General features: G+C 41.9%; 1 protein-coding gene across 1 annotated transcript in view; it reads right to left on the minus strand.

Moving 5' to 3' along the window:
• The window catches only part of INPP1 (inositol polyphosphate-1-phosphatase), a 65,462-nt gene that overhangs the window by 6,877 nt on the left and 40,460 nt on the right, over positions 1-18,125 (minus strand). Inside the window, exons 4-6 of the mRNA XM_077448676.1 lie at positions 15,131-15,191; positions 9,507-9,707; positions 6,467-6,641 (exon numbers count right to left, since the gene is read on the minus strand). Of these exons, the coding sequence (XP_077304802.1) occupies positions 6,467-6,641; positions 9,507-9,707; positions 15,131-15,191 (437 nt within the window). The remainder of the gene's footprint in view (positions 1-6,466; positions 6,642-9,506; positions 9,708-15,130; positions 15,192-18,125) is intronic.

Raw genomic sequence — 18,125 nt, forward strand, 5'->3', positions numbered from 1 at the left:
CAGTGAGAGAGGAGAGCTGCGGATGACGGGGGCACGTAAACTGACCACGGTAATCAGGGCTCAGCAGCCATGATTATCGTGGTCAGCACACAGATGGGGGACACGGGATCAGCCAGGTTTTTTTTTTCTTTTGAGTGTTACAACCACTTTAATTTGGAGCTGAGCGTAGGGATTTTTTTTGCTATCTAAAATTAATTTACTGTTTGTTAAGATTATGTACATCTTTGAATGTCCATAGTCTGGCCAAAGGCTTTCAGGATAAAACGAAGCAGTAAATCTGTGAACCTTTAAATCTAAACTTTATGCTATCAATAGGCAGTGCATGATCCATCAAGCAGATAAGTCTGCACAAAGAGAAGTTTAAAATACTGTAAACAGAATTGTCCTTTTCCCCTTATAAATTTAACATTTTAGAAAAATAAAAATGTCTCATTGAAAATGAATAGTATGGAGGGAGAAGGCGGAGCCTAGCCGAGAGGTAATGCTGGCTTAGAGCTCCATTCTCAGCAGGACAACGGAGCCATATAACGGCGGAGGTAACTTGACCCTCCGCATATATATCATACCAAACGGTAGATAAATATCCCTACCCTACATTGGTGACAATCGAGGGGGTCAGAGGAGACTCATGAGGCAGAATATTAACAAGAAAGTGCCGCCTCACACACACAGCAGTATGGCACTGAAACCCTCCCCCTCTGAGGGGAGACACAGTGAGGAGAACAAACAGACAGCCCCTTCTGCTGCTTTACATAAAGATGTTCTCTCATTAAAAGCACATAGTCTCTCTACCCAAATACCTGAGAAAAATATGTCAGTTCTGGAGAATTTAGAACTTTCCACACAAAAAGACTTATCCCCTCCTGTAACGCTGAAACAAATAGAAAATCTGCTTCAAAAATCACTAAAAACCACTGCAGATATCATCACCACAAACCTTACCAAAGAAATTAGAATACTTGGTCAGCGTACATCAGCACTGGAAATTAGAGCAGACGATCTGGAAAATTATACATCTAACATTGCCTCAGAAATTGATTTTCTTAAAGAGGAAAATGACATATTACAATCCAAATTGGAGGATTTTGAAAATCGTGCAAGACGCTCCAATATACGTATTAGAGGAATACCTGAATCTGTGACTGATTTAAAACGGTGCTATTACTGCACTTTTTCAAGAATTACAACCAGCTATCCCACTAGAGCGTCTTGAAATGGACCGGGTTCATAGAGCCCTAGCACCAAAGAAAATAGATGGTCCTCCCCGTGACATTATCGCAAAATTGCATTTCTACCGCACTAAGAAATTACTGCTAAATACAGCTAGAAATAAAGATCCCCTAATTTTCCAGGGTCATAAATATCAATTATTCACAGACCTCTCACAGATTACAGTCAACAAAAGAAGAACCCTGAAACCACTACTGCAAATATTACAGCGAAATGACATAATCTACCAATGGGGCTTTCCTTTCTCAGTGCGTTTTACTTTCCAAAGTCGCAAATATATGTGCCGAACAGCTAAGGACCTGCAAACTACTTTACAGAAACTAGGGATGATAAACACATCAAGAGATGCTGCGGACACTCGCCAAAAATCATCCTCATATGCTGATAATCCCTCCTCTGCTTCTGCTTCCAGAAGAGAAGAAGACTACAATCCACAGAAAAGAAGTTGCATACAATCTCCACCTCCAGATCTGGCTGACCTTATGGACTGATAAACACTTGTACTGAGGCTACTATCTTGCCTTTTCAACAGAATGGTTACTGCTGAGTTTCTCTGACTTCCAATCAATATTTTTACCATAATCTTATTTAAGAAATGTTCCTAATAATTTAGGCACCTTATTATAACTTTTTTTTTCTCTCTCTTCTCTTCTTTGTCTCTGAGGTTGCCTTAATCTTACATTTTTATTTTTTGCTTGAAAAATGAAATTATATGATTGGCTCTTGGTGTCCTGCAGGGAAGTTCCTTGCACCCTCTCTTGCTACCCTCAGCAGCTCGGTGCACACCGGGCACTTGACAGTGGCTCATGTACCCTTGGAGGGAGAGATTTTCTCCTCCCAACGGACACATTAAGAACATAGATATGTTAAGATATATATATATATTTCAATATTGTATATTAATTGTATTTTCTTTTTCAGTCATTATCTCCTTTCCCTCCACCCCTATACTCTGGAGACAAATAATTTCTTATATGACACACGTTCTAACATAAACACCAACACATATTTACTTTTCCCAACTCCATGGCCCCATTAAACATCATATCATTAAATACTCAGGGACTAAACGTTCCACACAAACGCACTAAAGCCTTCCGCACATTTTCATCCAAGAAAGCACATATAGTTTGCCTCCAAGAGACTCATTTTGCGTCACAATCCACTCCCAAATTTTTCAGTAAAGACTACCCCCAAGTATACACAGCTTCGGCCGCCTCTAAAAAACGAGGCGTGCTTATAGCTTTCCATCGCAATACACCATTTTCACTAATGAAGGAAATCAAGGATCCAGAAGGTCATTACTTGATTCTTAAAGGACACCTACTTGATACCGCTATCACCATTACATCATACTACGCTCCTAACAAAAATCCTATTTCTTTTCTTTCTCATTTATTTCAAACTAGAGAACACCACAAAATAGGTACTACAATTCTATGTGGAGATTCTAATCAGACCATATTCCCATTTTTGGATAAATCACCAATCCCACAGTCACATACAGCAGACAAACAACTCTTATCAAAACTAATTACAAAACATAACCTAGTAGATACTTGGAGAGAATTGAATCCAACCAAGAGACAATACACACATTACTCGTTCCCTCATCGCTCATTCTCTAGGATAGACCATATATTTATGTCCATAGGGCTAATTCCAGAAATAATATCTACAAAAATTATTCCCATCCCATGGTCCGATCATAGTGCAGGCTACATTACTGTTGCCTCTATAATTCCAAAAAAAAAAGATCCAACATGGATATTAAGAGATTTCCTACTCAAAAATCCAGCTCATAAAAATAATATTGAAATTGCGCTCAAAGATTATATAAAATATAACTCCACACCTGACGTCTCTCCAACTACATTATGGGAAGCACACAAACCTGTTCTCCGTGGCATATGTCTACAGCAAGCAAACATATTCAACAGAGAGTGGAAAATCCTTTGTCAGACTTTAGAAACAAATTTCAATAAATGTCACACAGCATTCCAAAATAACCCTTCTTCTTTATCTAAAATAAATCTTGACAAAGCTAAATTGGAATTTGATCTATTCCTTACTGAAGCAGCGGATAAAACCATCAAGAGATCACAACACAATTTCTATATCAATGCGAATAAACCTCACACACTATTAGCCAGGGCATTAAAATCCTGCCAGAACCCAACGAAACCGATACGTTTGAAAATATCTAGGGGGGTATACACAAATAATCCTTTAAAAATATTACAAAAATTCAAAACACAATTAAAAAATTTATACTCTTCTAATAATGAGTTGGACCCTTCTAGAGCAAATGATTTTTTCTCTCATATATCTCTACCGACACTATCTAAAACACAAATGGAAATGATGGAGGAACCAGTGTCAATTATAGAGGTATCTGAAGTTATCAAAAATCTGAAACGAAATAAAAGGCCAGGTCCTGATGGTTTTTCTGCGCTGTATTACAAAACATTTGTAGACACCCTATCTCCAGTCTTGACAAACACTTTTAATTCCCTTTTGGAAGGTCATTCTTTTAGAAGAGAAACCCTAACTGCAATTATCTGTATGCTCCCTAAACCTCACACAGACGATTCAATATGGTTTAATTATCGCCCTATTTCATTATTAAATTTGGACATAAAAATTTTAGCCAAAATTCTAGCTAACAGATTAAATACTATTATAGGCAATTTAATACATCGTGATCAAGTGGGCTTCATTCCATTACGTCAAGCAGGAGATAATATTAGCCGTGCAACACTCCTGTCACATGCCGCTAAAAAAAGACGTATTCCCACTTGTTTTCTTTCTTTAGATATTATTAAAGCTTTTGACACAGTATCTTGGTCATATATGAACTATACCCTTTCCAAATGGGGATTCGGCCCTCATTTTTTACGATGGATCTCTAGTTTGTCTCAAGATCCCAAAGCTTATATCAGATATGCAGGGTACAAATCGGACGAGTTTAATATACTGAGGGGGACTCGTCAAGGATGTCCACTTTCGCCATTATTATTTGCTTTACTCATTGAACCTTTAGCACAAAGAATTAGGATGGAACCCACTATAACAACAGGTATTGAAATGGGTGGCTTTCATCATAAGCTCTGTTTATTCGCAGACGATATTCTCCTTTTTCTATCTTCTCCACATGTTTCAGCCCCAAATCTTATGGTTGTACTACAAGAATTCTCATTTATTTCGGGCCTTAAGGTCAATATTCAAAAATCTTCAGCATTAAACATTTCACTTGTCGAAAAAGATAAACAATCTTTACAAAATTCACTACCCTTTAAGTGGGTAGATCATAGCCTCCCATATCTGGGTGTGCAGTTTACTCCTAACCCCTCCGATTTATTTGCAGCTAATTACCCAGCTCTATTAAAAAATATTACAAGGTCGTTATCTAATTGGTCATCAATGCCGATATCATGGTTTGGGAAAATCAATATCATAAAAATGTCTGTTCTTCCGAAATTTTTATATTTATTCAGAACTCTCCCGATTCATATTCCTGCATATTTTCTTAGACTGATTCAACAAAAAGTAACAAAATTTACTTGGGGGAAAATAAAACCCAGACTTCACAAAAAAACACTTGTTCTCCCCAAAGCTTTGGGTGGTTTGGGATTCCCAGACTTTAACATATATTATAAGGCAGCTCAATTATCTCAATTAACAAAATATCACTCTTCTACAGAGATTCCTTTATGGGTCCTCATTGAAGCTGTAGACTGTGATCCTCTTCCTATAAACAATATATTATGGTTACAACCTGCGGATCGTAAGTCTATAAATAACCCCATTTCTAAGCACTCTCTATCTATATGGGATAGGTATAGAAATTCACATGGTCTGCAATCTCCACAAAATCCGCTATTATCTTTCCACAAGAATCCGACTTTTTACCCAGCCTGGAAATATCCCAAAACCTTTAAAGCTTGGTCTAAGGCTGGTATCACTTGTCTATATAATTTAACTTCAACTACATCAATAAAATCTTTTACAGATCTATGTGAATTATATAAGCTTCCACAATCAGAAATATTCAGATATCTCCAAATCAAAAATTTTTATATTCCTCTTCTCAATTTAAATGTAAACTTACATAATATTTCTCAATTTGAAAGATTTTGTCTCAAGGAACCACATGCTAAAGGTCGTATTACATCATTGTATACACAACTGATATCTAATTCTAATACTGTTATACCTAAATATGTGGCCAAGTGGGAAAAAGATTTGGATTGTACGATCGATTCTAGGTCTTGGTCCAACATATGGTCTTTCACAAAATCTTCCTCTATAAATATATTGGCGTCTGAATCATCATATAAAGTTCTCACACGCTGGTATTTGGTTCCTGCGAGAATCGCCAAATTCTCAACAGACAACACTGGCCTCTGCTTTCGTGGCTGTCCAGAAAAAGGTACCTATATACATACCTGGTGGCATTGCCCAATTGTACAATCATTTTGGAAAAAGATCTTTCTGATAATTACAACATTTTTTGATCGTCCAATTTTTCCAGACCCAATTATAGCTCTCCTTAATTTAAAACCAGCCTTTCTGAATCAGAAACAATTCAAATTAGTTCTTACACTACTGATAGCCGCAAAGCAGACTATAGCCAATGCGTGGAAAACAGATGTGGTGAATATTGCAGAAACCAAACGTAGAATGAATCAATCTTTCATCCATGCTAAAATGGACGCTATAGATAAAAACCAGATGACAAAGTTTGATATCATATGGAAACCCTGGATTAAATATTATACGTCAGATAATATTGACAATCGAGTTTTATTGTTATGGTGATTAAGATTTTTTATAGAATTACAACATTAGCTGATATATAAAACCTCCTCCGGAGAATTATTCCCTCCCCTTCCCCTCCTATATACCTTTTATGTTCTTCCCTTACTATATAATACTTACTATAAACATACTTTAGAAGTTATGGTCAAAACTTTAAAATCATATATTTTCTTTTAGACATATTTATATTTTCTTGGGATTAAAATGTTTAAAACTCAGCTATAAGAATGTTTTCAAATTCTAAAATATATAAGGCCATTTATTGTCATTCCCACAAGAATATCTTGAAATTCTTCTTTGCTTTGTATCATCCGTACTTCAATATGTCTACTTTTTATTTCTGGTATCACATAATTTGTCTTATATTCTGTACATGTAATTTATTTTAACGAGAAAATGAATAGTATACTCTCACCTGTTTGTTTCAGGATCTTTAATTGCAAATGGTTGATTAACAACACCCATAACTGGAAGTCCTGTATCAATGTGGTAAACTCCTATTAGAATAGTAACACACTGGAGACCCTTAGGGTATATCCCATTACTTGGCATAACATCTGCTGATCCTCTTATATACTGATAGGTTGAGTCTGTCATTGGAAAGATATAAAAAAATAAATAAATAAGAAAAACACATTCATATAATGTGTCCTATAAACTCTATTCAAGGTACTGGGAACTGTACAGTCACAAAGATGTATGATTACAGGAAACTTGTATAGGATTTAGCCTTGAAATGCAAATAACTAAAATCTGGTGCTAAACACAATAGAGACAATGTGCAACTGCAAGACGAGACCAATCATTTTTTGTTTTTAAATTTTCTTTGTGCAAGATTAACCACTTCCTGACCGCCTGCATACATATACTGTGGCAAGGCGGCTCTATTACGCGAAATCACGTACCTGTATGTGATTTTGCTAATAGCCACTGGGTGGCGTGCATGCACCGTCAGAGCCGAGATTGCGTGCTGATTGGCCACAGGGGGAGCCAACCCGCAATCGCTCCTCGCAGAGACATAACGCCGGTCTGCCGATGTAAAATAAGCAGACCACAATAAGGGAACACAGATAACCCTTTGATTGCCCCTGATGTTAACCCCTTACCCGCCAGTGTCATTTATACAGTATCATATTTTTAGCACTGACCACTGTAATAATGTCACTGGTTCCCAAAAAAAGTGTCAGCTAGGTGTCCGATCTGTCTGCCGCAATCCTGCTAAAAATCGCAAAAACCACCATTACATGTAAAAAAATAAACTAAAAATGTCAAATCTATCCCCTGTTTTGTAGACGCTATAACTTTTGCGCAGACCAATCAATATACACTTATTGTGATTTTTTTTGTACCAAAAATATGTAGCAGAATACATATTGACCTAAATTGAGGAAGATATTAGATTAAAGGGAAAAAAATGATTGGATGTGTTTTATACAGTGGTGTGAAAAAGTGTTTGCCCCCTTCCACATTTCCTGTTCCTTTGCATGTTTGTCACACTTAAGTGTTTCGGAACATCAAACCAATTTAAACAATAGTCAAGGACAACACAAGTGAACACAAAATGCAATTTGTAAATGAAGGTGTTTATTATTAAAGGTGAAAAAAAATCCAAACCATCATGGCCCTGTGTGAAAAAGTGATTGCCCCCTAAACCTAATAACTGGTTGGGCCACCCTTAGCAGCAACAACTGCAACCAAGCGTTTGCGATAACTGGCAATGAGGCTTTTACAGTGTCCTGGAGGAATTTTGGCCCACTCATCTTTGCAGAATTGTCTGTCCTAATTTAGTTACATTAGAGGGTTTTCGAGCATGAACGGCCTTTTTAAGGTCATACCACAACATCTCAATAGGATTCAGGTCAGGACTTTGGCTAGGCCACTCCAAAGTCTTCATTTTGTTTTTCTTCAGCCATTCGGTGGTGGACTTGCTGGTGTGTTTAGGATCATTGTCCTGCTGCAGAACCCAAGTTCGTTTCAGCTTGAGTACACGAACAGATGGTCGGACATTCTCCTTCAGGATCTCTTGGTAGACAGCAGAATTCATAGTTCCTTTTATCACGGCAAGTCTTCCAGGTCCTGAAGCAGCAAAACAGCCCCAGACCATCACACTACCACCACCATATTTTACTGTTGGTATAATGTTCTTTTTATGAAATGCAGTGTTCCTTCTACGCCAGATATACTTGGACACACACCTTCCAAAGAGTTCCACTTTTGTCTCATCGGTCCACAGAATGTTGTCCCAAAAATCTTGGGGATCATCAAGATGTGTTGTGGAGAAATTGAGACGAGCTTTGATGTTCTTTTTGCTCAGCAGTGGTTTTCTCCTTGGAACTCTGCCATGCAGGCCATTTTTGCCCAGTCTTTTCCTGATGGTGGAGGCATGAACGCTGACCTTAACTGAGGCAAGTGAGGCCTGCAGTTCCTTGGACGTTGTTGTGGGGTCTTTTGTGACCTCTTGGATGAGTCGTCGCTGCGAACTTGGGGTAATTTTGGGCGGCCGGCCACTCCTGGGAAGGTTCACCACTGTTCCATGTCTTCGCCATTTGTGGATAATTGCTCTCACTGTGGTTCGCTGGATTCCCAAAGCTTTGGAAATGGCTTTATAACCCTTTCCAGACTGATAGATCTCAATTACTTTCTTTCTCAATTGTTCCTGAATTTCTTTGGGTCTCGGCATGATGTGTAGCTTTTAAGGATCTTCTGGTGGACCTTACTGTGTCAAGCAGCTCCTATTTAAGTGATGCCTTGATTGTGAACAGGTGTGGCAATAATCAGGCCTGGGTGTGGCTAGAGAAATTGAACTCAGGTGTGGACAACCACAGTTATAGTATGTTTTAACAAGGGGGGCAATCACTTTTTCACACAGGGCCATGATGGTTTGGATTTTTTTTCACCTTTAATAATAAACACCTTCATTTACAAATTGCATTTTGTGTTTACTTGTGTTGTCCTTGACTATTGTTTAAATTGGTTTGATGTTCCGAAACACTTAAGTGTGACAAACATGCAAAGGAACAGGAAATGAGGAAGGGGGCAAACACTTTTTCACACCACTGTAGTAGAAAGTAAAAAATATTGTTTTTCAAAATTGTCATTTTTTTTGTTTATAGCGCAAAAAATAAAAACCCGCAGCAGTGATCAAATACCCCTAAAAGAAGGCTCTGTTTGTGGGGAAAAAGGGATATCAATTTTGTTTGGGTTCAGAGTCACATGACCATGCAATTGTCAGTTAAAGCGATGCAGTTGCGTATAGCAAAAAATGGCCTGGTCATTAAGGGGATAAAACCTCTGGGGCTGAAGTGGTTGATAACTGCTAATGAAGATAGCTTCACTTTGTTCATTAAGCTTCCTAATCATTTACTTTGCTATATAAACATTGTTTTCCTCATTAGTAAATCAAGTCCTATATAAACACCACAATAATGATATTAAAATCTATATTGATTGCTTACCAATGGGATCCACCCACACAGCAAGGTCTGTCTGTGGAATGTTCACATTAACGGCATCTAAAGTCTTATCAGTTACAACGAGATCCTGATGAACAGCCTGGGCCAATTTCTTGGCTGCAGGCTCATTGTTGTCTAGCACTTTCTGCAATAGTCTGGCAGTTTCTTCCTCTGTTGGACAAACTTTTACTATAATTTTTTCTCCTGTAAATAGGCAGAATGTTCATATAATTATTTATACAAATTACAGCATTCCTACAGATCAGTGTTTCTTCTCATTCAGAGTGTTAAATGTAAAACATTTTATGGTCTTTTAAAAGTTTAAAGCAGAGCTCCACCCAAAAGGGGATGTTCCGCTTAAAGGACTTGTCCCCCACTCCTCTTAAAGAATTGCCACTTTTGACAGGTACTCGCTCCCACTTTCGCTTCTGGGCTAGGCGGTTGGAAGTCCCCCCTCCACAGTCTTCTGGGCCACTGACAGAATCCATGACATTGGTGGCAGCAGTGGGATGCTTTCTCCAGTCTGGGACATCCAAACCTCCAACTGGATCCAAGGTCCAGATAGCAGGAGTGGTACAGATACCAGCCGCCATGGAAAGGATGTTCGGAAGGGGGTTGTGAGAGATGCAGATACAGCATAGGGGACCAGTGTCAGAGCAGGTCCTGCTGGGATGGTGTGATTCTGTCCACTGGAAATGCTGGAAAGAAGGGCTAGCTTGTGAGCAGCGACACCAGGGAAAAATTCTCTCCTCCTTCAAAGAAAGGTACTGGTCGCAATACAAAGTGCGAATGGGGTTTTTGGGGAGACAACTGCACAAGAAATGGAAAGCCGAGTTAACCAGGCTGGTCCAGGTGGAGATGCAGTTGGGCGAGAACTACAGAGCCCTCCGCGGGTATGTAGCCCAAGTGTGCCCATGGACAGCGGACAACATCCCAACAGAAGGCTTTGGCTATGGCAGTCTGGGGCTGTTATTAGAGAGGTGTCAGATCACCTGAGGCCAAGTGACAGATGCACACCGTTGGGGTCAGGGGTGCACCACAAAGTAGTAGTAGCACATGGCAAGACACACACAGGAAGCCAAACACACAATATTGATCAGCAAGGCTGGCTTGCAGTGTTAATACAGGTTAATACAGTGTTAATACAGTGTTCCCAGTTAGGGGCTGGGGGAGGAGCCATGCTTGAGGGAAGATTACTTAAAGTGGAAGTAAACTCCCCTATCGTTTTCAGCCAAGGAAGCTGCCATCTTTGCCTCTGTTTAATCTTCAACTGCTATGGTGCTGCACATGTGATTCGTTATGACACCAGCCATTGGATGGTTTGATAGTTTGGCTGAGAGCACAGCCAATGTGCAGTTAGCATTCCCGGCATGCCTTTTTTTTTACTGTTTAAAATCGATGGGTTTACTTCCACTTTAAGCAGACAGGTGAAAGGCGGGTGGTCACTTAAGCTGAACACATGGAGAGATAAGCAGACATGAACATTACTGCAGATCCATGACAAGAGGCTGTCTGAGGACCCTGACTTTGGGAGCAATTTGGAGTGGTGTTTGGAAGAAATCTTGGAATACAGAGAACAGATGCTGAATGTCTCAGAAGTTCCCTGGGCACTGGAAGATTTGGAGTTTCTAGCCAATCAGGAATGGGAGCTGGAGATCCCCTAGGGTCTGGCCTCCCTTTGCCTGGGACTATCCAGAAGTACCAGCCGACAGTCCTGAAATCCCAGCTGAAGGGTCTGCAATGTAGCAGAGTAATGCCGCGTACACACGATCGGACATTCTGACAACAAATCATGGATTTTTTTCCGATGGATGTTGGCTCAAACTTGTCTTGCATACACTACACACGGTTACACAAATGTCAGAAATTCTGAATGTCAAGACCATGGTGACGTACAGGACCTACAACAAGCCTAGAAAATTGAAGTTCAATAGCCAGTGCAGCTCTTCTGCGTGATTCCAACCATGCGTGGAATTTTGTGCATCAGAATTGTCTACACACGATCGGAATCTACTACAACGGATTTTGTTGTCGGAAAATTTGAGATCCAGCTCTGATGGAGCCTACACATGGTCAGAATTTCCGACAACAAGCTCACATCGAACATTTGTTGTGGAAAATTCCGACCGTGTGTATGCGGCATAACAGTGTGCTTTATTCATCTCCACGTGCAGCTACGGATGTGGAGGTCTTATGGCGGATGCAGCAAGTGCTGACTGACCTTGATGATTCTGTTTCTGCATGGAATGATCTTGGATGGAGGAATGCATCTGTTCAGCAGCCGGATGTGGGTACGGGAGAAGGAGCAATCAGCTTGTCTCTCCAGCCACAGATCAAAGAATGTATGGATTTACTTGCCTTGATGAGCCACCTGCCCAAGTGTTGGCATTGGGCCCAAGGGACCCCAGCAGAACGATGACATCAACCCAGCTGAAACGCCGGCAACCGGACAGAGGGTCCAAGACCTCTGCCCCACACCTGCGGCAGTTCTGGAGGCCCAGGGAGAGGAGATTGTCATCTTTCCTCCCCAACAGTCAGCCAGAGTGGAGGCAACTGTCTTCCTTCCCCTACAGTTAGCCGAGGTGAGCGCTGAAGCGCTAACAGGGCAAAACACTACTGGACTCTGCACACAACAATCCACTCCTCACAACTGCAACTTGATCTGTTGTCAGTGGATGGGACTGCGGTCTCCATCTGTATACCCCAGGGATTCTGGGCAGTCGGCCCAGATCCCCAGCAGCATGATGGAGTGAGCCCAGTCACTCTTTCTTCTCTTCAGTGGTTGAAAGGACTCCAGGAAGAAGGGCCAGTCCACCCTTCCTACCAGCAGCGAGTATGTTCTACGAGAGAAGCAGAGGTTGGCTGGGTGAGTAATGCTCTGTTTGGAACAATTTGTTTGGGGTACTGTGCGGGTACAGGCATTGGGGGACTACTGGAACTATGGACTAACTTCAGTCAACCTGTCTGGCTTCTCCTCCTGCTATTAGTCTTCTGCTGAAGGGGGAGAGATGTGATGGGAGTCAATTTGGGCAGGTCTGTGGAACCCAGAATCCCTTGAAGAGTTTGGGAAACTATTGTTTCAGCTCCCCATGCACCTCCTATGTCTAAGTTACCCTGTGTCTATTAGGGGCACAGGGTGACCGAGAACCCCAGTCTGATCTGTAATAGTCTGACTCCCTGTACAACCACACTGGAATGTTTTAGTACCGATGGGAAATTCTGATCGTCTGTAGCAATTCCGACACGCACGAGGAAACAATTCGACGCATGCTCAGAAGCATTGAACTTAATTTTCTCGGCTCGTTGTAGTGTTGTACATCACTGAGTTCTTGACGGTCGAAAGTTCAGAGAACTTTTGTATGATTGTGTGTATGCAAGCCAAGCTATATTATAAGTAAAGTAGCTGAGCCGCCCACCCTGAGCTGGCCTGAAAACCTGGGGGAGTGTGCTGCTGGACACAGCTATATTATCAGACCAGCACAGGGCACTCCTCCCTCTTAATACACCAGCTCTGGGCGGCTCAGATGTAACTGGGTGACTGACACCATGACAACATCCTCCTCCCCCTCCACCCCCACCTATCACAATAGCTCACCTCGGGCGGCGGAGGACACCCCCATTGCAAGCCGACACCTCCCCGCCCCTTACCACACCAGCTCGAGGCCAGAACAGGCAGCTCAAGTACATGGTACACCCGGGTGGCAGCTGGAGAGGACACACAGTGTGCAGCAGCAGCCACACTGCCCGGGCAGAGATTAGATATAGTGAGTTAGTGACAGGCTCAGCAGTGCAGTAGTGAGAGAGGAGGAAAATACAGGCCAGGGTGCCGAAGGGGTTCCGGCAAAAAAAAAAAAAACTGCTAAAGGGAGCCAGGGCTTTCGCCACCCTTGGGATGGTGTCACCCCTCTGGCGAGTGTCACCCAGGTGTGAACCGCACCCCACCCCCCCCCCCCCAGCGACACCACTGAGACCTAATGAAAATGTAGGGAGGTTGAAAGTTAACTGGGAACATATATTTCCTTAAAAGGAGAAGTTCACCTTTGAAAAATAATAAAAATAGTAAATGCTTTTGCAGGTAAAAATACTGTCAGCAAATCATGAGTGCAATGCAAGGATCCTGCAGACTGTCAATGTAAGCTGTCTGCTCCATACCTCATTTGGGAAGGCAGTTACACAATTGCGGGAAGCATCAATGAACTAACTAGAGTGCACAACAGCTCCGAGGTAGTTCATTGAGAACTGCAAACCAATAGCTGCAATGAATGTCCATACTTGTACCTCTCCCACTCGCAAGACTTTGCAAAAGAATGATGCAGTAGGTTGTGCGGAGCACGTTTTTTTTTAATTGTGACAGCGAGTGCAGAGAGAGGATCCCTGGCTCGCTGTCACAATGTGGAATCGGGGGTTGCTGGGGCTGTTGTAACAGTAACATGTTACACCCTCAGTACGAGTATAACATGTAACATGTTACAAAAGGTGAACTTATCCTTTAAGGATATGGGGACTTGATCAAGTGTGCTAAGATGTAGGTGTTATCTAGCTAGCTCCCTAACACCTGACTGGTAGAGATGGGCTTGGGCATGTTCGGGATCCCACCTGCCTGATCCCACCAGGAAGATGACACTGCACATGGCTAATCACAGGCAGTGAGTCATTTCCTGATCTGTGCAGCTGCGGACCGCAAAATGTCTCACTGCCTGTGATTAGCCAGGTGCAGTGTGCAGAAACCCCCTCAGGCCCCCTAACACTTACATGAGGTCCCTCTCTGTACAGCGATGTCCATGAGTGTCTCAGCCGTCCAAGATTCTCCCCCCTTAGACACAGCAGTGGTACCATTGGCTGCTGCCAATCAGGGGAGATAGGGGACGGGGTGGCTTGTCTGAATGGACACCGGCACTGAACAGGGGGGAGGGGCGAGGATCACAGAAGAGGGACCCGAAAGGAGGAGGATCGGGGCCAATCTGTGCAATTCCACTGCAACAGAGCAGGAAAGTATAACATGTTTGTTATTTTTATAGGGAAAAAAAGAGACTTTACAATCACTTTAATAATTGTTCTCCCAACACTGGAGGAATTTGCTGAGAGGAGGTAAATTTGAAGAAAGTAAATTCCTATGTTTATATTTGCTTCTTACGATTAAAGGAGAAGTATGGGCAAAGCTCTTTTGGCTATATTTCTCTTCTGGGTCACAGGAGTGCACTTATTTCTGCACTCCTGTAATCTAGGAGCCGGACAAGGGCCGACTTTATTGTCAAGATCCACCCACATGACAGACCGGCAGTTGGCTCAGTCTCTCAGCGCACTGCCACCCTCTCCACAGCCCGATGCCATAATAAGCGCTGGAGGGGCAGAGCATAGAATGGTGACTGACAGTCATCGCTCTCTGCTCAGTGAAGACAGAGAACTGAGCAAACCTCGGTTGAGATAACTGCAATTTTGGTTTTAGAGCTGGCAGGTACAGCATAGGTAAGTATGAGTGTGTGTTTAAAAACAAAAACAAAAATCACACTTCTCCTTTAAATAATCATTATAAGGCATGCTGATTTTTTTTTTTTTTTTTTATAGTTCTTGTTTTCACGAGATAAAAAGTTGCAGCATAAGAAGCAAGATAGAATTTTTCTACTAACCAAGTTCATTTGTAAATTCATTGGATTCTTCTCCTTTTACATTTTTCTCTAAACCTGGAAACTAAAGCACCAATAGTCAGCATGAGTTACAAAACAAGTTTTAAAACATCCTAAACACTGTGCAAATACACACAAGATAATAGTTAAAGGGGTTGTAAAGCTTTGTTTTTTATTTTCTAAATAGGTTCCTTTAACCACTTAAGCCCCGGACCAATTTGCAGCCAAAGGACCAGGCCCCTTTTTGCGATTCAGCACTGCGTCGCTTTAACTGACAATTGCGTGGTCGTGCGACGTGGCTCCCAAACAAAATGGGCGTCCTTTTTTCCCACAAATAGAGCTTTCTTTTGGTGGTATTTGATTATCTCTACGGTTTTTATTTTTTGCGCTATAAACAAAAATAGAGCGACCATTTAAAAAAAAAAATGCAATATTTTTTACTTTTTGCTATAATAAATATCCCCCAAAAAATATATAAAAAAAACATTTTTTTCCTCAGTTTAGGTCGATACGTATTCTTCTACATATTTTTGGTAAAAACAAAAATTGCAATTAGCGATTATTGATTGGTTTGCGCAAAAGTTATAGCGTTTACAAAATAGGGGATAGTTTTATAGCATTTTTATTAATTTTTTTTTTTTTACTAGTAATGGCGGCTATCAGCAATTTTTATTGCAACTGCGACATTATGGCGGACACATCGGACATTTTTGACATATTTTTGGGACCATTGTCATTTATACTGCAATCATTGCTATTTAAATTCACGGATTCCTGTTTAAATGACACTGTCAGTGAAGTAGTTAACCACTCGGGAGCGAGGAGGGGTTATGTGTAACGTTATTTTTTTTTTCTTTTATTGTGGGGGGCGTGGCCTGGCATGTGACATCACTGATCATCTTTCCCTATAAAAGGGAAAAGATGATCAGTGACAGCCACAGTTGGAAACACGGGGAGAGGTTTGTTTACACAGACTTCTCCTCGTTCTTCAGCTCTGTGACCCGATCGCGGGACACCAGCGGCGATCGGGCCCGCTGGTCCCGCGGCCACGGTCAAGGCGCTCAGGACCGGGTCAGGAGCATGCCGCCGCGCTCCTGACCCACAGCTGGGAACTTAACCACGTACAGGTACGTGATTGTGCCTAGCCGTGCCATTCTGCCGACGCATATGTGCAGGAGGTGGTCCTTAAGCGGTTAAGCTAGTGCATTGTTGATTCACTTACCTTTTTCTTCGATTTCCCTTCTAAATATTTTTTTTCTTTGTCTGAATTTCTCACTTCCTGTTTTTCCTCAGTAAACTTCACACCATCATCCGAGCGGTGTTTAGTCAGCCAGAACAGCTTACTGAGGAGGAACAGGAAGTGAGAAATTCAGACAAAGAAAAAAAACATTTAGAAGGGAAATCGACGTTGGCAGAGAATAAATTAGGGAGTGGGGGAGGATTGGGGGGGGGGGGGGTTGGGGCCGGAGTATGAGGGAAACATGGGGGGGTAGTAGGCGGGATGGGGGAAATGGGGGAAACCCCTTTAGAAGTATTATATTTCCTAAAAATGGAAAGGGATCCCTTCCCTCTGCCCTGTCCTGCACCCTGACTAGTGTGCTACCGGTGTTATCTGCCTGTTCCTATCCCCCTCTCCCCCCCCCCCCCCCTTCTTTTTTTTTTTTTTTTGTGTGTACCTCTCAGTCTCTCTCATTTAGCAAGTATTAATTTTTCTTTCTTTTTTTTTTGGTTGCTCTGTACTGGTGGGTGGTGCCTCTGGGGGGCTCGGGGGGGACACCAGGGATATCACCCACACCGATGGTTATGTTGCCCCCAATAGGATGGTCTCAAGAAGGGAGACCTCTAATTCCGCAGATAGGCAGGAAGGAGGTGAAATTCAGGGGTGGGCAGTATACTCACCCAGGGAGGGATCCCCCGATTAGTGGAGGGTATTTGGGTAAAATAAGTGCATCCAGAAGGGGGAGGGGGGGTGGAGGGGGGTTTTGGGTGGGGGATGTTTTTTTTTCTCTCTCTCTCTCTCTCTCTCTCTCCCCTTCCCTTGGTATCTCAATGCTTTGATGATGTCAGGTATGACCAGAGGAAGTCAATGGAGTGGGGGGGGGGGGGGGGTAGGAGGAGGAAGGTGAAGGGAGATGGAGGATGTCACGATAATATCTTATAATGTAAGGGGACTGGGCTCCCCATGTAAAAGGGGAAAGCTCTGGTGCGAGCTGCGTTCCCTGGGAACAGAGATTGTGTTCCTTCAGGAGACGCACTTCGTGACAGGGGCATCCCCACGAATGCCATGTTCACTGTTTAGTCAGTGGCATCATGCGACTTCCCCTATTAACGGAGCAAGAGGAGTTTCAATAGCGTTCCATAAGCAGTGCCCTTTTTCTTGTATGGAAGTAGAAGCAGACCCAGAGGGGCGTTATCTGTTTGTGAAGGGGAAAATTTATGGGCAGTACTGTACATTTGCAACAATTTATGCCCCTAATAATCGCACGGTGGATTTCATATCAAAAACGTTGAAAAAATTAGGGAAGTTCAGGGAAAGGATATTAATATTAGGAGGAGATTTTAACCTCACATTAGATCCTGAGATGGACACATCATCTGGAAAAACACCATTGTCATTTAGAGCACAGAGACACTTAAAAAAGAGTTCAAGAATGTTACATTTGATAGATAGTTGGCGGACACTACATGCATGAGAGAAAGATTTCAGTTATTACTCTAAGACACATAACACATACTCACAGATAGACCTATTTATGATAGATCGGTTTGATTTACATAGGGTACAATCCTCTAAAATTAGATTAATCACAATTTCAGATCACGCCCCAATAGAAATGAATATGAGGATGAGAACGATAGGGAGTAAAGGGAAAACGTGGCGCTTAAATGAAAATATATTGGATGATAAAAGAGTTTTTGAAAAATTATATAAAAGGTTAACTGATTATTTTGTAGATAATGTTCCAGGTGATGTGTCCAACCAGATGGTGTGGGAGGC

Source organism: Lithobates pipiens, unplaced genomic scaffold (genome assembly GCF_037356315.1).
Source record: "Lithobates pipiens isolate NorthernLeopardFrog02 unplaced genomic scaffold, aLitPip1_a1.2 Scaffold_22, whole genome shotgun sequence".
NCBI classification, from domain to species: domain Eukaryota; kingdom Metazoa; phylum Chordata; class Amphibia; order Anura; family Ranidae; genus Lithobates; species Lithobates pipiens.